General features: G+C 36.4%; 1 protein-coding gene across 2 annotated transcripts in view; it reads left to right on the top strand.

Annotated features, from left to right (window-relative positions):
• CENPC (centromere protein C) overlaps positions 1-19,575 on the top strand; it is a 73,434-nt gene that overhangs the window by 34,441 nt on the left and 19,418 nt on the right. The window contains exons 10-12 of one of the 2 annotated variants that reach the window (XM_087434393.1): positions 4,084-4,375; positions 15,921-16,073; positions 17,493-17,575. In XM_087434393.1, coding sequence (XP_087290519.1) covers positions 4,084-4,375; positions 15,921-16,073; positions 17,493-17,575 — 528 coding nt within the window. The remainder of the gene's footprint in view (positions 1-4,083; positions 4,376-15,920; positions 16,074-17,492; positions 17,576-19,575) is intronic. The other variant, XM_014787648.2, reaches the window with a different exon arrangement.

The following is a 19,575-nucleotide window of genomic DNA, read 5'->3' as shown; positions in this document are numbered from 1 at the left end:
TTGGAGTGAGAGAGAAGCAGGAGTCTAGGATGACTCAGTATTTTTTGCCAGAACAAGAATGGAGCTACCGTTTACTCAGATGAGGAAAGATATTAGAGAAGCAGATTTGGGAAGGATATCAAGATTTCAGGTTGTAGTGTGTTAATTAGATATCAGAGTGGGTATATTGAGGGGATCGCCTGATAAATGAGTCTAAAGTTAGGGGTAAAGATCTGGGAGAACATATAATTAGGGAGTTATCAATATATAGATGATATTTAAAACTTTGAGACTGCTTGAGATTACCTAGTAATAGACTGTACCTGGAAAAGAAAGAAAGCCAAGGTTTGAGTCCTGGGAGACTCCGGTGTTAGGAGTCAGGAAGGGGAAGGAAGATCCATCAAAAGAGACGGAAAGGAGCAGTTAGTGAAATTAAAGGAAAATGAGGAGAACTTAGGGTTATGGAAGTAAAGTAATGAAAGCATTTTAAGGATAAAATTATGAACTGTTTTAAATACTGCTGGTGGCCTGAATTAGGTGGGAGCTAAGAATTGACAGTATGGTTGTGGAAACATGGAGATTGTTGGTCATCTTGATAAAAGTGGTTTCTGTGGAATGATGAGATCAAAAGCCTGATTGGAGTGGGTTCAAGAGGGAGTAGGAAATGAGGAAGGAGAGACAATAAGATAAGAGGGCATAGCAGATGTAGGGTCAAGAGAAGGTCTTTTTTTTAATGTACAAGATATTACATCAGCTTATCTGCTCATTAAAATGACCTTTTAGAAAGGCAGAGGATAAATAAAAGATCACTGTCTTGAGTAAGCAAGGAGTGGGTGTGATCTAGCACACAGTTATAAGGGTTAGCCTTAGACAGGAGCAAGGACCGTATATCATGTAAAAGAGGAAAGGCAGAGTATATGGGGACAGATGGAAATAGGTTGGTAGCGTTGATGGTGGGAAGATGAAGATGTACTCGTCTGACCAGTTTTGTTTTCTCACTGAAATAGTAAGCAGGTTCATCAGTAAAAGTGAAGTGAGAGAGGCGATAATGTAGTTTGAAGTTTCCTTACAGCGAAAGGATACAGAGCAAAATCAGCAGAGAAAAAGTACATGGGCAAAGTCCGAAGGAAATTGGGCGCAAGCTTCCAGCAGTCCTCTCCCAGTGGATTTGTACAGGAGACACTTAATTCCTCCAGCAGTGACTTGTGATAAGTGTGTGAAATGTCATCTACCAGGGAAACTCATTAGAGAGTTAGTGCTCAAGATTTTTATTGGGGGTGGTCACCTAGGCACCCTCTGCCTGGGAACTAAAGTTCCATACCCCCTGAAGGAAAGCAAATATTTGGCATAAACCATATTTTTTGCACAAGCAGTTTAGGCACACTAAACCACATTTATTATTTAGGAAATGATGGGAACCCTTCTGAAATTCGGGTTCCCACATGCTAGCCAAGGGCTAACTTTGCAAGCAGGCCTTTCTAGGGATAGTATTCTTAGGCCTGCTTTGCCAACTCTTTCTGTACAATATGAAACATTTATTATTTTGGAAAAATTTTCGGTATTTTAAAGGCAATGATCATGAAAAGATTGGTAGACGATAAGGTAACATTTACAAATGCAGGTACTGTTGGCTGTGGGGCATTTAGATCAACAAATGAGAGACTAGTACAAGTATGGCACTACATCTTTGAGGCCTTGTTGCTGTGAATTATTGAATCACTGGGATCTTTGAGTGATAGCAGCAAGAAATATTTATTCTGCCGCAGGCCTCCTTGGATTTTGAAGTTAGGTCTGAGTTTAAATTATGATTCCTCCAGTTTGGTTAGATTACTTTGTTCAGTTTCTCACTTTGTAACGTATTGTAAAGTTATCAATACTTCTACCTCATTAAGTTGTTATAAGGATTAAGTATTAAAATGTTAACTACTGCTGTTAAAAGGTTAACTACTACAGTAACAGTAGTTGGGAGGACTCACCTTTCTGCTCCAGGTTGCCTGAAACTATGGTAGATGGGTGTATAAATATGTGGGTAAATAAAAATCTTATCGAGCTTGGATAAGCATACTAGAACTTTGAAACTTACCAAAAAAGAGTTATGTAGCAGTTGGAAACAGATTTTGGGTTTCTGGTCAAGTAGGGAGTCACAAAAGTAGAGGAATGCTTAAAGCTCATATAGTTCAAACTTCTTCAGCTGGTGGAAGAAGAAACTAAGTCTGAAGCCCAGAGAAGCAACAGGACTTGCCCCTAAGGTCATGGAAAACAATAGAACCCAGATTTCCTGACTCTTGGTCTATTGTTTATTTCACTAATCAAGAAACCAAGCTACCTGTAGTGCTCATGTAGCCCTGCTGCTTTTTCATGTATATCAAGAAACATTTATTGAGTCCCCTCTGTGAGGCAGGAATGGTGTTAGGCAAGGCCAGGACTAGAGTGAGGCAAGTGAGGAATCTAGAATGGAAAATTGAAGGAGGCACTTCGTCTCAGGGTTCTGTGAGTTCAGGTTCAGTACTTGCATGATTCTGAGAGTAAGTACCTTCTTAAATTTTCCATCCTACTTAACAATTTTTTTTCCCTTATGATGAGAACTTTTAAGATCTACTCTCTGGTAATCATTTCTCAATATATACATATATCACAATTATTATGTTGTGCACCTTGAACTTACACAATGTTATATGTCAATTATATGTCAATGAAACTGGAAAAAAAATTTTTTTTCCACCCTAGTCTATTCGTGCTCCACCACAGTCCTGCCCCTAGTGTTAGGGTTGGGAATATAAAGATAAGTAAAACACCAATCTTGGTCTCCTGGAATTGTCAGTCTGCTGGGGGAGAGAGATAAGTAAACAGTCAGATGTATGATAAACATTATTGAAGAGTTGAGAGAAAACTACCTAATTTAGCCTAGGGAATTGGAGAAAGCTTCCTGAAGGATGAATTAGGAGTCAGCTAAGTGATTGAGTGAGTGAGGACGAAGGATGGAATATTTCAAGCAGAAATAGCATGTGCAGAGATCTGGAGCTGAGAGCTTAGCCTTTTTAAAATTGCTTTATCAGAATTATCTGGAGGGCTTGTTAAAACACAAATTACTGGACCCTACTACAAGAGTTTCTGATTTAGTAGGTCTGAGGTGAGACCTGAGAATTTGCAATTCAAACAGATTCTCAGGTGATGCTGAGCGTGCCGGTTTCAGGACCACTTTTTAGGAACCAGTGCTTTAGAGAAATGCACATAGTTCATTATTGGCTTTTTTTGGTTTGTTTGTTTGGAGGGGAGTGTGGAGAGTTGTGGTTAATGAAATAAGCATTCTAGATGTAGGAATAAATTAATATTGAAAATATTTGTACTTAATCTTGAAGCTATAAATAATCACAAAGATTTTAAGCAGGGTTGTAATGATCTAACTTGTGTTTACCAATGATGATTCTTGAAGCAGTGTGAAGAATGTATTGAAGAACAGCAAAGCTAGAGAAAGGGAGATTAGTTAAGAGGCTGTTTTAATAATCCAGGTAAGAAATCATGAAGGTCCCTGCTAATGACAAGCAGGAGAGCTTGAAAGAAGTGGATTTGAGAGGCATTAGGAAAGTAGAACTGACAGGATTTAAGGATTGGTTGTGGGCAGGGACAGGAGTCTTGGATAACTCAGATTTCTGATTTAGGTGGCTGGGTAGATAGTTGTACTTTGCGTTATGGTAGTAACAAAACCAGAGGGGCAGCTCTTGGAGAAGAGGGTTAGGTGAATGTTATAGATATCAGCGTGTGGATAGTAATTAAAGTTATGGATAGATAATTCCCTCAAAGAAAGTACATAGAGTGAGAAAAGCTGAAGCTGGAGTCTTGAGGAATACCAGGATCTTAAGGATGGCTAGAAGAGTAGTGGGCAGAACCAGAGGGTGGTTTTGGAAGGGTGTGATAAATTTAAAGGATTTGGTGCATGTATCTAAAAATTGAAGAGCTACATAGTTTATAAATTTAATTTGAAAATGTGGCTTCTGAGATTGTTGTGTGTGTGTGTTTATATGTAAATAGAAATGATGTTAGTATTCCAGTGAGCCAGATAATCTGGATAACATGCTAACCTTAAGTTTTCATTGAATTCTTCAGGTCCTGTTTATAGCAGTTCTTCAATAAGAAATCAGTTGTCAGAGTATCACAACAGTAGACAAAAACCTGTTAAAAAATCAAATCAGTCGTCTAAGAGTGTTGGGAAAAAAACTATTCCACTTAAAGGGCAGAAGAGAGCTACTCAAGGCAGGTCAAGAGCACAGAAGTTTTTAAATGCTAAAGATTCTGGAGGAATTACTGACCATGATGAAATTCCCAGTTGTTCCCAGAAAGAGTCAGTGGAAAGTGACGAAGCAGACCTGGCCAAGAAGAAAAATCTTGATCATTCTGGGTAATGTCTGTTATGTGTACAATATAGTTATTTTTGTTGTTCAGCATTTAATAGTCTGTCTGTGTTATTTAATCATTTAGGGGCAGTATTAGCATAAAGGGCTCTGCAATCTTACCGACCTGGTAGTAAATCCAGGCTCTGCCCAGGCAAAGTAGTACTCGGAATTTGTTTCCTCATATTAAAATGGGGAATAATATATAGCACGTGGGATATGAGTGATAAATTTAATAAGGTAAGTATTATTGTTGCCTAGGAATTGCTTCCTTTTTTTTGTTGTTGTGGTAAAAACATACAATATAAAATTTACCATCTTAATCATTTTTAAGTGTACAGTTCGAGTTGCTTCCTTTTAAGTGAGGTTGATGTGATTTCAGTAAATAGGGATACATCTTAATACTTTTCCCCCTAAGATGATAATAGTTATGTTTCGAGTGCTTATTCAAGTATTTGCTAGGTGCTTTCAATGAATTCTCGTCAGTCCTAACAACCTAGTGAATTAAGTATTATTCTTATGCATCTTTGCTTATTGATGTAGCATTTATTCTTTCATTTATTCAACAAATAATACATATTATGTGTGAGAAACTGCAGCATATTGGGGATGTATCAAAATAAATGATAGAGTGCCTTAGAATATATTAATGTATGTCATTATGGTGCAAAAATAAACCCCATACACATTCTAATTTTTTCACACCATTCTCATATCTCTTTTCTCATTGTTTCTTTTTATGAAATATTTCAAGTATACCAAAAAAAAAATGAAAACACCTGACTCCCCATGACCTTGCTTAAGAAATAAAACATAGTGACCATTGAAATCCCGTGTGTACCTTTGCTGAGCCCATTACTCTCTTTCCCTTTTTAGAGGTAGCCACTACACTGAATTTGGTAGTTATCATTCTCTTGGATGTTTTTATACATTTCCTACATGTGCTTTTATATATAAATGGTATGTGGTTTTGTTTTAAAACTTTTAAAAAATGGTTTCATACTATACCTGTCCTTCTGTGACTTGCTTTTTCCATTGTTTATTGTATACTTTTGAGATTATTCGTGTTGATAAATGTTTTATTTTCATTCCTTTATAGTGAAGGTTGGCAAACTTCTTTTTTTTTCTTTTTTTTGTGAGGAAGATCCGTCCTGAGCTAACATCTGCCAATCCTCCTCTTTTTTTTTTTTTTTTTTTTTTTTGCTGAGGAAGACTGGCCCTGGGCTAACATCCATACATCCATGCCCATCTTCCTCCACTTTATATGGGATACTGCCACAGCATGGCCTGACAAGTGGTGCATCGGTGTGCGCCCGGCATCCGAACCGGCGAGCCCTGGGCCGCTGCAGCGGAGCATGCGCACTTAACTGCTTGTGCAGCCACCGGGCTGGCCCCGGCAAACTTTTCTTAAAGGGCCAGATAGTAAATATTTTAGGCTTTGCTGGCCAAGAGGCATAGTCGAGGCTATTTTGTAGATAATTAACCATTTAAAATGTAACCTTTGAAAAATGTAAAATCCTTTCATAGCTCTCAGGACTTAAAAAAACAAGTGGCTGGTTGAATTATAGTATCACCTTGTATGGGTATGTGAAAATGTATTTATCTAGTTTCTTGATAAGGTTTTCTAAGTTTTCACTATTAAAAACAATTTTTCACTGGACATTTTATACATGCTTCCTGTGCACGTGTATAAGAGATTGTCTATAATATATACCAAGAAGTAGAATTGCAGGATTTTAGGATATGTACATGTTTAACTTGCCTAAATACTGCCAGATTGCTCTCCAAATTGGATCCAATTTACAACACCGCAGGAATGGTGGAAGAATTCTCATGGCTTCATGTTCTTACCAAATGTGTTGGTGTTAGACTTGTTATTATGTGTCGATCTAATGGGATGTATCTCTGGATTTAATTTGCATTTCCATATATTAGTGACGTTAAACAGTTAAACATGTTTTTGTTTGTTTCTTGCCCATTTTTAAATAGATTGACTCCTTGTAAATTGCTTGTTAATACCTTTTGCTCATTTTTCTATATTTCTTAGAATTGATTTTTAGGAACTCTATATACTTTGGCTTTTTTTTTTTTTTTTTTTAAAGTGAGGAAGATCAGCCCTGAGCTAACATCCATGCCAATCCTCCTCTTTTAGCTGAGGAAGACTGGCCCTGAGCTGACATCTATTGCCAATCCTCCTCCTTTTTTTTTTCCCTTTTTCTCCCCAAAGCTCCAGTAGATAGTTATATGTTATAGTTGCACATCCTGCTAGTTGCTGTACGTAGGATGCTGCCTCAGCATGGCCCAACAAGTGGTGGGTCGGTGCGCACCCGGGATCCGAATCTGGGCCTCTAGTCGCGGAGCGCACACACTTAACCACTAAGCCACGGGACTGGCTCCTGTACTTTGGCTTCTAATCCTTAATGAGTCACATGTATTACAGATAGCTCTGAGTTTGTGGCTTGTCTTTTCACTTTTTAAGGTTGTCTATGGTGTCTTTCTTATGGAAGATATAATTTTAATGTAGTTGAATTTATCAGCCTTCAGTGTTTTGAGCATTTGCTGTTTTATTGACTCTAAAGTCATAAAGACCTATTTTTCTATATTCTAAAAACTTTAACTTCCTTTTTTTATATTTACTTCTTTAAACTATCTGTAATTTATTTTTGATGTGGAGTAGGAGGTCTAAATTTTTTTCCCCCATGTAGATAATCAGTTGTCTAATCAGTTTATTGAATAGTGCATTTCCCCCCCTACTGACTTGTAGTGCCCTCTCTGTCTTATATGAGATTTCCATAAAGGCCTTACCTCAGAGGTATTGCAGATTTGGTTCCAGACCACCACAATAAAGCAAATATTGCAATAAAGGGAATCACACAAATTTTTTGGTTTCCTAGTGCATATAAAAGTTACGTTTACACTATACTGTAGTCTATTGTATGTGATAGCATTATGTCCAGAAAAACAGTGGACATACCTTAATTAAAAAATAGTTTATTGCTAAAAAATGCTAACCATCATCTGAGCCTTCAGTAAGTCATAACCTTTTTGCTGGTGGAGGGTCTTGCCTCAATATTGATGGCTGCTGACTGATCAGGGTGGTGGTTGCTGAAGGTTGGGTGGCTGTGGCAATTTCTTAAAATAAAACAAGGAAGTTTGCCACATGGATTCATTCTTTCTTTCATGAGCAATTTCTCTGTAGCACATGGTGCTGTTTGGTAGTATTTTACCCACAGTAGAACTTCTTTCAAAATTGGAGTCAGTCCTCTCAAACCCTGCCACTGCTTTATCAACTAAGTTTATGTAATATTCTAAATCCTTTGTTGCCATTTCAGTAATCTTAACAACATCTTCACCAGGAGTAGATTCCATCTCAGGAAACCACTTTCTTTGCTCATCCATAAGAAGCAACTCCTCATCCATTAAAGTTTTATCTTGAGATTGCAGCAATTCAGTCCCATCTTCAGGCTCCACTTCTAATTCTAGTTCTCTTGCCATTTCTACCACATGTGCAGTTGCTTCCTTCACTGGAGTCTTAAACCCCTCAAAGTCATCTGTGAGAGTTGGAATCAGCTTCTTCCAAACTCCTGTTAATGTTGATATTTTGAATGTCTTCCCAGGAGTCATGAATGTTTTTAATGGCATCTAGAATGATGAATCCTTTCCAGAAGGTTTTCAATTTACGTTGCTCAGATCCGTCAGGGGAATCACTATTTATGGCAGCAGTAGCCTCATGAAATGTATTTCTTAAGTAGTAAGACTTGAAAGTTGAAATTACTCTTTGATCCATGGGTTGCAGAGTGGATATTGTGTTAGCAGGCATGAAAACAACATTAATCTCATTGTACATCTCCATCAGAACTCTTGGGTGACCAGGTGCATTGTCAATGAGCAATAATATTTTGAAAGAAATACTTTTCTCTGAGTAGTATGTCTCAACAGTGGGCTTAAAATATTCAGTAAACCATGTTGTAAACAGATGTGCTGTCATCTAAGCTTTGTTGTTCCATTTATAGAGCACAGGCAAGGTAGATTTAGCATAATTCTTAAGGGCCCTAGGATTTTCAGAATGGTAAATGAGCATTGGTTTCAACTTAAAAGTCACCAGCTGCATTAGTGACCCTGACAAGAGAGTCAGCCTGGCCTTTGAAGCTTTGAAGCCAGACATTGACTTCTCCTCTCGAGCTATGAAAGTCCTAGATGGCATCTTCTTCCAGTATAAGGCTGTTATGTCTGCATTGAAAATCTGTTGTTTAGTGTAGCCACCTTCATTAATTATCTTAGCTAGATCTTCTGGATAACTTGCTGCTGCTTCAACATCAGCACATGTAGCTTCACCTTACACTTTTATGTTACGGAGACAGCGTCTTTTCTTAAACGTCATGAACCAACCTCTGCTGGCTTCAGACTTTTCTTCTACAGCTTCCTCACCACTCTCAGCTTTCATAGAATTGAAGAAAGTTAGGGCCTTGCTCGAGTTAAGCTTTGGTTTAAGGGAATTTTGTGGCTGGTTTGATCTTCTGTCTAGACCACTAAAACTTTTTCCATATCAGCAATAAGGCTGTTTCGCTTTCTTATGATTTGTGTGTTCACTGGAGCAGCACTTTTAATTTCCTTCAAGAACTTTTCCTTTGCATTCACAACTTGGCTAATGGTTTGATGCAAGAGGCCTAACTGGCCTATCTCGGCTTTCGACATGCCTTCCTCACTAAGCTTAATCATTTCTAGCTTTTGATTTCAAGTGAGAGATGTGCAACTCTTCCTTTCACTTGAACACTTTGAGGCCATTGTAGAGTTATTAATTGGTCTGATTTCAATATTCTTGTGTCTCAAGTTATAGGGAGGCCTGAAGAGGAGTGGGAAGAATAGCTGGTGGGCGGAGCAGTTGCAATACATACCATTTATCAATTAAGTTTGCCATCTTATATGGACATGGTTTGTGACACCTCAAATCAATTAAAATAGTAACATCAAAGATCACTGATCACAGATCACCATAACAAATATAATAATAATGAAAAGTTTGAAATAGTGCAAGAATTACCAAAATATGACTTAGAGACATGAAGTAATCAAGTGCTGTTGAAAAAATGGTGCCGATAGACCTGCTTGACACAGGGTTGCCACAAACCTTCAATTTGTAAAAAACGTAATTCCTGCAAAGCACAATAAAATGAAGTGTGCCTATATTTATATCAACTTGTTTGCATAAGACTTTTGACAGATGGATAGGATAGTTAGTTATTAGCTCCATTTTTACATATGAGGAAGGTCCTCATAGATTAAATAGTGTGTCATTGGATACCTAAGCCTTCTGACTAGTAGTTCAATTGTTTTTACTTGAATGTATTAATAAAAATAAATCAATGTTTTATTAAACAAGACAGATAAGCCTTAGCTATGGGTTGATAGAAATGTTAAGGTAAGATTGACTTACATTGAGATTCTAAATTCTAAGCTAGTATTCCTAAAATAAATATTGTCTTTTGTGCACAGTGAGGAGTTAGTCCAATTAGAAATATCCAGAGTTGATAGTTGCTATGATGTTTGCTTAAGACAGCCTATTGGGTATCTGGATTCATAGAGAGATTTTTGAGACATTTGTTTAGTCAGCCTGTGTAGTCAGTAAGCTACTGAATATGCATGGAAGAGCAAACATGTTAATAATTTTGATATTCTACCTGTCATAAAGGGGAAGGGTAAGTCTTTGTGGTTACCAAGTGGTTCTTATGGAAACCTCAAAGATCGTTTATAAGAGGCATGTTAACAGTTTATTGTTCAGTATTCAGGAAAGGCAAGAAAAACGCTTGTCACAGAAAACTGGTTATTGTGTTAAAATATGAGTATGTCATGGGTTCCTAAAGGCAGGCAAATGATTATATTGATAATATTTAAAACGTGCATCAGTAACAAGAGTTAGCCTTTTTGGAAGTGAGGAGCTTGTGTTAAAAACGGTTTAAAGCATGACCGAGATGCCAAAAAGGTATATTAAGAGATCCATCTTTTATAATGATTTTTTCTCTCTTGTTGATAAGCTGTTTAAAAACTGATCTTAATATATGCTTATCTGTATGTGTTTAAACATATGTACATGTATAAATAGATAAAAAATTTTAATTTTTGATATCAGCTTTAACACAATTAACCTTATCATTAAAGTATATATTTTGTATTGATTCTACTTTCTTAATAATGTGTAAGAATTCATTTGATATACAAAACATTCATTACTTTGTGTATGTATTTGCATTTCTCTGTAATTGTTATCTTTAGCCTAGTGTCACGTATTTTGAACCTCAAAGCAACTGACTTCTGTTTCCTCCAGGTACTGGGGATATTTGAAAATAGGCAATCAAGAACTACCTAGCTATTGCTGTCCCCAAGTAAACATTACCTAAGCCTTTTAACCTTGTTTTCAAAGTGGCTGACATGAATTCTATATTAACATCCAAGGGCATTGGTACATCCTTTAGCCTATTAATTGATGGCCATTTTAAAATGTATGAGACAGAGGTAAATTAAAACTATGTTTAGAAACCAGTTTTGTATCTTTTATCTTAGGAATTGTCCAGTTATCTGGTAACGCAAATAATCCATAGTCAATCTATAAGTCAAAATTGGGGTGAGTTTATTATGAGCCAGGTCTGAGGACTATAGTCGGGGGCCTTCCTTTGCTAAGGAAGGAACGGCACCAAAGAAGTGGAGTACTCTCTGTACACAGAGTGGTTATATACCATCTTGGAATAAAGAGCATACATCACGTATGACAGGAATATCTCTCTTACTACTTTCACAAGATAGTTAACTTGCACAGCGGGTCGGTGATCAGCAGGTCAGTGGTCACAAGGTGAGCACAGCAGGTTGGTAATTAACCCTTGTTTCCAGGAATAGATGCTTATCCTTAATGAAATGATGATATGAGGGGAAGTTACCTCCCTATTTTTAAGGGCATCATTCTTGTCTTTGGGACATAGTAAATGCTTAAAGCAGATGTACAATGAGTGCTCAGCAGGCCACGTCAGCCCCTTTTGGAAAAACAAGGTCAGGCCAAATTAGTTTTAAACCAAATGGCTTCCTCATATATTCTGATATATCCTATTGCTTTTCATTTATCATATCCAAAGATTATTAATTAGCATAATTTAATACTAATCTAAAGTCTTAAATAAGGATTTTGAAAACACAATTTAAGCTGATCATTGAGTACTTAAAATTTATAGCACTGTAAGAATTAATTCCTTGTTATAAAAGACATACTGGGGCTGGCCCGGTGGTGCAAGCGGTTAAGCGCGCGTGCTCCATTGCGGCGGCCCGGGGTTCGCCGGTTCGGATCCCGGACGCGCACCGACGCACTGCTTGGCAAGCCATGCTGTGGCGGTGTCCCATACAAAGTGGAGGAAGATGAGCACGGATGTTAGCCCAGGGCCGGTCTTCCTCAGCAAAAAAAGAGGAGGATTGGCAGATGTTAGCACAGGGCTGATCTCCTCACAAAAAAAAAATTAAAAAAAGACATTGCCTATTATTATTATTTAACTTAGTTGGGCACATAATTTTATGTTTTATGATGTTCAAAGAAGTGATGTTATTCTGACCATTAAAACTAGTGGAAGAATTTTAAGAATTAAAATTTATTGGGTTTTTTGGGAGAAAATAAATCTAAACCTTTTCAGTACTAGAATATTGTGAGAATATACACATGCACACGCACACACAGTGGTAAAATCAGAGAGGAGACAGATAATAGTTTTTAAGCCGAAATTAATGAATTAATCTGATTTGTCTAAGGATTCTTCCTGATTAGAAATATTACATGAGCTACTTTTCCTCTATACAAGTATGTAACAGATATTAAAACTTATAACTTGTTTGCAAGTGATATTTTTTGCTTCTTGTAACCTAATAACCATGGTCATTAATTAAACTATAAGCTAACACCCTTTTTCCCTATTAAAACCTTTCAAGAAAAAAAAAAATTAAAGTGCTAGTGCACTTAAAACATAAGCAATTTCCCCTGAGTTTCTCTCATTTTAAATTTATAAAAGCACTTAATTTTTATATTATTTCTATAAGCCAGTTGAAACAAGCTCACTACATTAGTTTTCTTTAGCAGCTTTATTGAGGGATAATTCACATACCATACAGTTCATTCATGAAATGTGTACAATTCAGTGGTTTTTAGTATATTCATAGATAGGTGCAAACCATCAACACAGTCAATTTTAGAACATTTTCATCACCTCACAAAGAAACCAGTACCCTTTAGCTGTCGTCTCCCTGTTCCTCTCCACCATAGCCCTCTCCCCCACAGTAGATTAGCAACCACTAATCTACTTTCTGTCTCTATAGATTTCTCCATTCTAGACTTCTATTTGAATGAGATCATGTAGTATGAGTTTTTTTGTACTGGCTTCTTTCAGTTCATGTAATATTTTCACGTTTCATTTATGTTGTAGCATGTATCAGTACTTACTTCTTTTTATGGCCAAATAATATTTTGTTTTATACCATGTTTTGTTAATCCATTCGTTCATTGATGGACATTTAGGTTGTTTCTACCTTTGGCTATTATGAATAATGCTGGTATAAACATTTGTGTATAAGTTTTTTATATGGGCATACGTTTTCGTTTCTCTTGGATGTATACCTAGGAGTGGAATTGCTGAATCATATGGTAACGCTAATTGTTTGAGGAGCTGCAAGACTGTTCTCCAAAGCATCTGCACCATTTTACATTCCTACCAGTAGTGTGTAAGAGTTCTAATGTCTCCACATTCTTGCCAGCATTTGTTATTACCTGACTTTCTGATTATAGCCATCCTGACTGGTATGTAATAGTATCTCATTGTGGTTTTCATTTGCATTTCCTGGATGATTAATGATGTCGAGCATCTTTTCATGTGCTTATTGGTCATTTGCATATCTTTAGAGAAAGATCTGTTCAGATCCTTTGTCTAATTTTTAATTGGGTTGTCTTTTTTTATTAAGTTGTAAGAGGTCTTTATGTTTTTTAGATACAAGTCCCTTGTCGAATAAATGATTTGCAGATATTTTCTCCTATTTTGTGGCTTTTTGCTGTCTCGATGGTGTCCTTTGAAGCACAAAAATTTTTAATTTTGATAAATTCCACTTTATCTATTTTATCTTTTGTTGCTTGTAGTTTTGGTATCACATCTAAGAATCCTTTGCTCAATCCAAGTTCATGAAGATTTACCCCTGTCTTTTCTTCTAAGAGTTTTATAATTTTAACTCTTACATTTAGGTCTTTGATCCTTTTTGAGTTAATTTTTGTATTTGCTGTGAAGAGCCCAATTTTATTCTTTTGGATGTGACTCTTCAGTTGTCCCATAACTGTTTGTTGCAAAGACTATTTTTTCCCCCTTTGAATGGCCTTGACACTGTTGTTAAAAATCAGTTGACCATAGAGATATGGATTTATTTCTAGATTCTCAGTTTTATTCTGTTGATCTGTATGTCAGTTCTTATTCCAGTACTACAGTGTCTTGATTACCATTGCTTTACAGTAAGTTTTGAAATCAGAAAGTGTGAGTTCTCTTTATTCTTCCTTTTCAAGATTGTTTTGGCTGTTCTGAGTCCCTTGCAATTCCATATAAATTTTAGAATCAGTATGTCAGTTTCTGCAAAGGCATCAGTTGCAATTCTAAGAGGGATTGCATTGAATCTGTATATCAGTTTGGGGAGTATTGCCATCTTAACAATAAGTCTGTTGATCGTGAATGTGGGATGTTTTTCCATTTATTTAGATCATTAATTTCTTTGAACAATGTTTTCAGAACATAAGTTTTACACTTCTTTTGTTAAATTCATTCTTAAGTATTTTATTCCTTTTGATGCTATTGTGAATGGAATTATTTTTTAAATTTTACTTTTGGATTGTTCATTGCAAGTGTATAGAAATACAATTGATTTTTGTGTATTGATACTGTATCCTGCAACCTTGCTGAATTCATTTATTAGTTCTGGTAGCTTTTTAGTGGATTTTTTAGGATTTTCTAAGTACAAGATCATGTCATTTGTGAATAGAGATAGTTTTACCTCTTCTTTTTCAATATGGATGCTTTTTATTTCTATTTCTCACTAGTTGCCCTGGCTAAAGTCTTCAGTACAATGTTCAGTAAAAGCAACAGTAGCAGACTTCCTTGTCTTGTTCCTAATCTTAAAGGGGAAGCATCTAGTCTTCACCATTAGGTATGTTGTTAGCTGTAATTTTGACATAGATGCCCTTTATCAGGTTGAAGAGGTTCCCTTCTATTTCTAGTTTGTTGAGTGTTTTTATTATGAAAAGGTGTTGAATTTTGTTAGTTGGCTTTTTTTTACAGCTCTTGAGGTGATCATGTGATTTTTGCTTATTAATATGATGTATTACATTAATTGATTTTTGGATGTTAAACCAAGCTTGCATCTCTGGTATAAATCTCATTTGGGCATGATGTATAATTCTATTTATATATTACTAGATTTAGTTTGCTAGTATTTTGTTGAGTTTTTTGGTCTGTAGTTTTCTTGTGATGTCTTTGTTTGGTTTTGGTGTCAGGATAATACTGGCTTCATAAAGCGAGTTGAAAAGAAATCTATTTTTTTAAAGAGTTTGTGAAGAATTTGTATTTGAATGCTTGGTAGAATTCAGCAGTGAAACCTTCTGGATCTGGGCTTTTCTTTCTGGGTAGTTTTTTGATTACTGATACATTCTCTTGTTATAGGTCTTTTGAGACTGATACATTCTCTTGTTATGGGTCTTTTGAGATAGTTTATTTCTTCTTGAATCAGTTTTGGTAATTTGTGTATTTCTTGGAATTTGTCCTAGAATTATCTAACTCGTTGGCATATAATTGTTCACTGTTATAATCTCTTTTGTTTCTTTTGACTTTGATGGTAGGACTTAGAGGGGCATTAGAACCTCCAGAAATAAACTATCAAAGAATACTCAGAAGTTTGCATGCTTTTTATTTATGTTGCATGCAAATTGTTTTCTCACATTTGATAAGAGTAGCCTGGTAGACTGAGTCAAGAAACAAAACATAGAATTTGTAAGAGAGATGCAAGAGGAGAGAAAATTATACAGTCTGGAAATAGTGTATCTTGTTTGCATGTATTGGGGGTAAATTAATTAACTGGTAGCTACCAAAGTGATGGGCGTGAGTCCCTCTGAGCACCCTACTATTCCTCAGTTGGCTGACTAGGGATGTGAAAGAAAACAATTTCTGTTGTTTGTGGATTTTCCAAAAAAAGTGATAGATTAGCTGTGTAGTATACATTACAAGCTGCCTATAGGTAATGTCTCCCAGTGTCCTCCTGTCATTACTTCCATCTTAGGCCAGGTCTATACCATTTCTCTTATCAGAATTTTTCAAATTAGAACTCTGGGTAGGTCCTAGAATCGAATTTCCTTCCTGGGCTAGTTGTAAGTCCTACAACCTGAACGGAGTTATCTGATATTTGTTATAGCCAATATTATATTGTCTACCTACCAGTGTATTATTTCTGATAGAAATATTTTATGAAGAGATGTAAACAATTTTACACTTTTCGTTTTCCTAGAGATCCAGGAAGCCCAAAGGATCAAGATAATGTTATGACTGCACAAAATGTTCGTCTGAAGTCGCAAACCAGTGGATGTACATGCAGGACACCAGCCGAGTTTAACTTGGATTCTGGAGAGTCTAAGACTTCAGTTTTGGAAGAGAGGTATATGTGAGTTCTAAGGATAATAGGATTTACTCACTATATTAGTTACTCATTGCTCTGTAACAAATTACTCCCAACTTAATAGTGGCTTGTAAACATTTATTGTTTCATAGTTTCTGTGGGTCAGAAATCTAGGAGAGGCTTAGCTGGCTAGTTCTGGCTCTGGGATTCTCATGAGGTGTTGCATTCAAGATATTTGTCTGGTTTGCAGTCCTCTGAAGGACTTGACTGGACTTGACTTCACTGGAGCCACTTACAAGGTGGCTCATTCACATTCGCTCTTATTTGGAGGCCCCAGTTCTCTGTCATGTGGCACTCTCCATAGGGCTGGCAACTGGCTTCCCAGAAAGCAAGTGATCCAAAAGAAAGTGTGACTGCATTCAGGTCATAGTGCCTTTTTTTTGTTGTGAGGAAGATCAGCCCTGTGCTAACAGCTGCCAATCCTCCTTTTTTTGCTGAGGAAGATTGGCCCTGGGCTAACATCTGTGGCCATCTTCCTCCACTTTATATGGGACACCGCCACAGCATGGCTTTCCAAGCAGTGCGTCAGTGCGCGCCCGGGATCCGAACCAGCGAACCCTGGGCCGCCGCAGTGGAGCGCGCACACTTAACCACTTGGGCCACCGGGCCAGCCCCCGGTCATAGTGCCTTTTAATGACATAGTCTCTGAAGTTGCACACTGTCTCTTCCACTTTATTCTGTTTGTTAGAAACAAGACACTAAGTCCAGACCACATTCAAGGAGAGGGGGATTAGGCTCTACCTCTTGAAAGGAAGAGTATCTAAGAATTTGTAAATACATGTTTAGAGCAAGCACAGTTAGTGAGCAAAGCAAATTAACTTATAATATCTGAAGTTATATACCCTTTTTTAAAATGAAGAAATGGTAAATTATAGCAGATTCTCAGACTTTTAAGAGGGGTGGCTAAGATTTTTTTACTATTTGGTGGGTTATGACTACTAGGCCTGTCCTGGGTTCATAATAGGAGGAAAGGAATCTAGGACTGGGATAAGCTGAATCATCTCTGAACAATTTCTGGACTACATTTTAAATTCCATTTGTTTTTTGGCTATAGTTTTTAAAAAAAAATTAAGATAAGCTGATTTATTTCTAATTTTATTTCTTATAATTTGATTTTTTATCAAAGAATGTTATTGGAGTTGACTTAAATTCATAACTGATCCATAAGTTAGTTTGAAAGGTGATAAAATTCTATATCATGTTTGACAGTCAATTATGGGATTAAATTACAGATTCTTTGTTTTATGCAGCAAGTAAGTATTTCTTGGTGACCTATAACATCACTGTTGGTTTTATAAGAAAAAAACCTTTGGTAGTTTTAGGAGAAAAATACCATTAAGGTAGTTACATTTGATATATGTATTATAAAAGCACAAATTTTATGGTTTACTTTTTTTTCTTAAGTGGACCTTCTAGGCCCAAGAATTATTTAATGTCTGAAATGAATAATTCTGGTGTGGTTGATGAGGAAGTTGAGGAAAGTTCAGGTAAGTTATGGTTTCTTTTCTACTATCTTGATTTTTATGGCATTATGCATGTGGAGTAAGGTGTGCTCTGTTTTGTTTAAATTATCATCAGTGGCAAATGTGTATTGAGTACATACTCTTAAGAGCCTTACTATATGTTTAGAGATCTGTAAGACCTATACCTAGGTGAGAGAGGGAGGGAGGGAAACAAGAGTCAGAAAAGCAGTGAGAGATATGAGTGACGCTTCTTTCTGTGAAGTAGGACATAATGAAATAATTGGCACCCAAGATATCTACCCTAGTATTTAAAAATGTTAAGCTGACAAGGATATAAATGAAGCAAGATGAGCAATGTTTTGATGATTAATGAAGCTGAGTGATAGATATATCAGGTTCATTGTACTATTATCTCTAGTTGAATGTGTTTGAAACTTTCCATAGTAAAGTCTTTACAATGCCTTTTTTTTTTTTGTGGGGATGATCAGTCCTGAGCTAACATCCGATGCCAATCCTCCTCTTTTTCCTGATGAAGATTGGCCCTGGGCTAACATCTGTGCCCATCTTCCTCTACTTTATATGGGACGTCACCACAGCATGGCTTGACAAACAGTGTGTCGGTGTGCCCGGGATCCTAACCTGCAAACCTTTGGGCTGCCGAAGCAGAGCATGCGCACTTAACCACTATGCTGCTGGGCCAGCCCCCTATAGTGCCTTTTTTTAATAGAGAGTTTTATAATTTTTTATGCCCATAGAGAATGTGTACTTGGAATGTAATGTTATACTGTTTTTTTCCTCTTAATTTACTGATTCTTTTTCCTCTTAAATTCTTTTTTTTGCCTGGGGTTAGATTTATTTTATTATTTTTCTCCTCTAAGTTGAAGCTTTCTAGATTTGTTTTTCTCTTTTTTATTTGGTAAAGAAAAAGCAGTAAATTTTCCTGAGTGTAGTTTTGGCTTAGTTTTGTGGGTTTTCTTTACGTAATATATTTATTTTAGTATTCTTTAAATTACAGTGATTTTTCTTTGACCCAAGAGTTACTTGAAAGAACACAGTAGTCAAGAGCGTTGGTCTCCAGAGTCAGGAGCCTGGGATTGAATCCAACTCTATCACTTATTAGCTATGTTATCTTGAGTAAGAAATTTCAGTGTTCTTAGATTCAGCTTTCTTATCTATAAAATGGTGAGATCATTTCCAATCCCCTAGATTGATCTAAGGATGAATACACATTCCTTGCTTAGTTTAATACCTGGCATATGTTAAATGTGCAATGTTGGCCGTTATTCTAAGAAGTTGTGTTTTGTTTTGTTCTTTGTTAATAATTTCTAGTTTCATTTCATTGTTCTAGGGATCTTTGGCTTGTGTTATTTATTCCTTGAATTTATTGAAATTTTCTTTGTGTTCTAGAGTATGCTTAGAACATGTTAAGACTCATGGAAGAATTATAAAAGTCTTGAAAAAGGGAGAATATAATTTTTTTGTGTACAGATGAGGATGTAAAAATATATATTCACTCATAATTTTGTTGGTAATAGAAGTGGATATACATTTTTGAGTGTAGTTTGGATATTTATGGAATTGTTAAATATTTATGGAATATCATGGAATACTTACTATATTTTCTTCTGGGAGCTAGGGATGTGGTATTGAAAAAAACTGACAAAAATTGCTACCCTCCTGGAGCTTACTTTCTAAGGGGGTCCAGGGTGGAGGACAATAAAAAAAGAGCCAAACTTATGATTTACTGGATGTTGAGAGTGGAAAAATAAAGCAGATTTTTTCAGGTGGGAAATGGGAGTTACACTTTTAGGTGGATGAGCAGAAAAGGCTTCAGTGAGGAAGTGATCATTTGAGCAAAGATATGAAAAAGATGAGAAAGCAAATCATGTAGCTCTATGGGGGAAGTAGTGCCCCAGGCAGAGGAAAGATCAAGGGCAAAGTTTCTGATGTGATAAAGAGTCTGTTCTGATCCATAAACACCAAGGAGACCAGGAGGGATAGAGCAGAGGAAGAGAGGGATAGAG

This window comes from Ceratotherium simum, chromosome 8 (genome assembly GCF_057802395.1).
Source record: "Ceratotherium simum simum isolate JZ-2026a chromosome 8, ASM5780239v1, whole genome shotgun sequence".
Classification (NCBI taxonomy): domain Eukaryota; kingdom Metazoa; phylum Chordata; class Mammalia; order Perissodactyla; family Rhinocerotidae; genus Ceratotherium; species Ceratotherium simum.
Note: the sequence above shows the minus strand (reverse complement) of the source record. Positions and strands in the feature narration are given on the sequence as shown.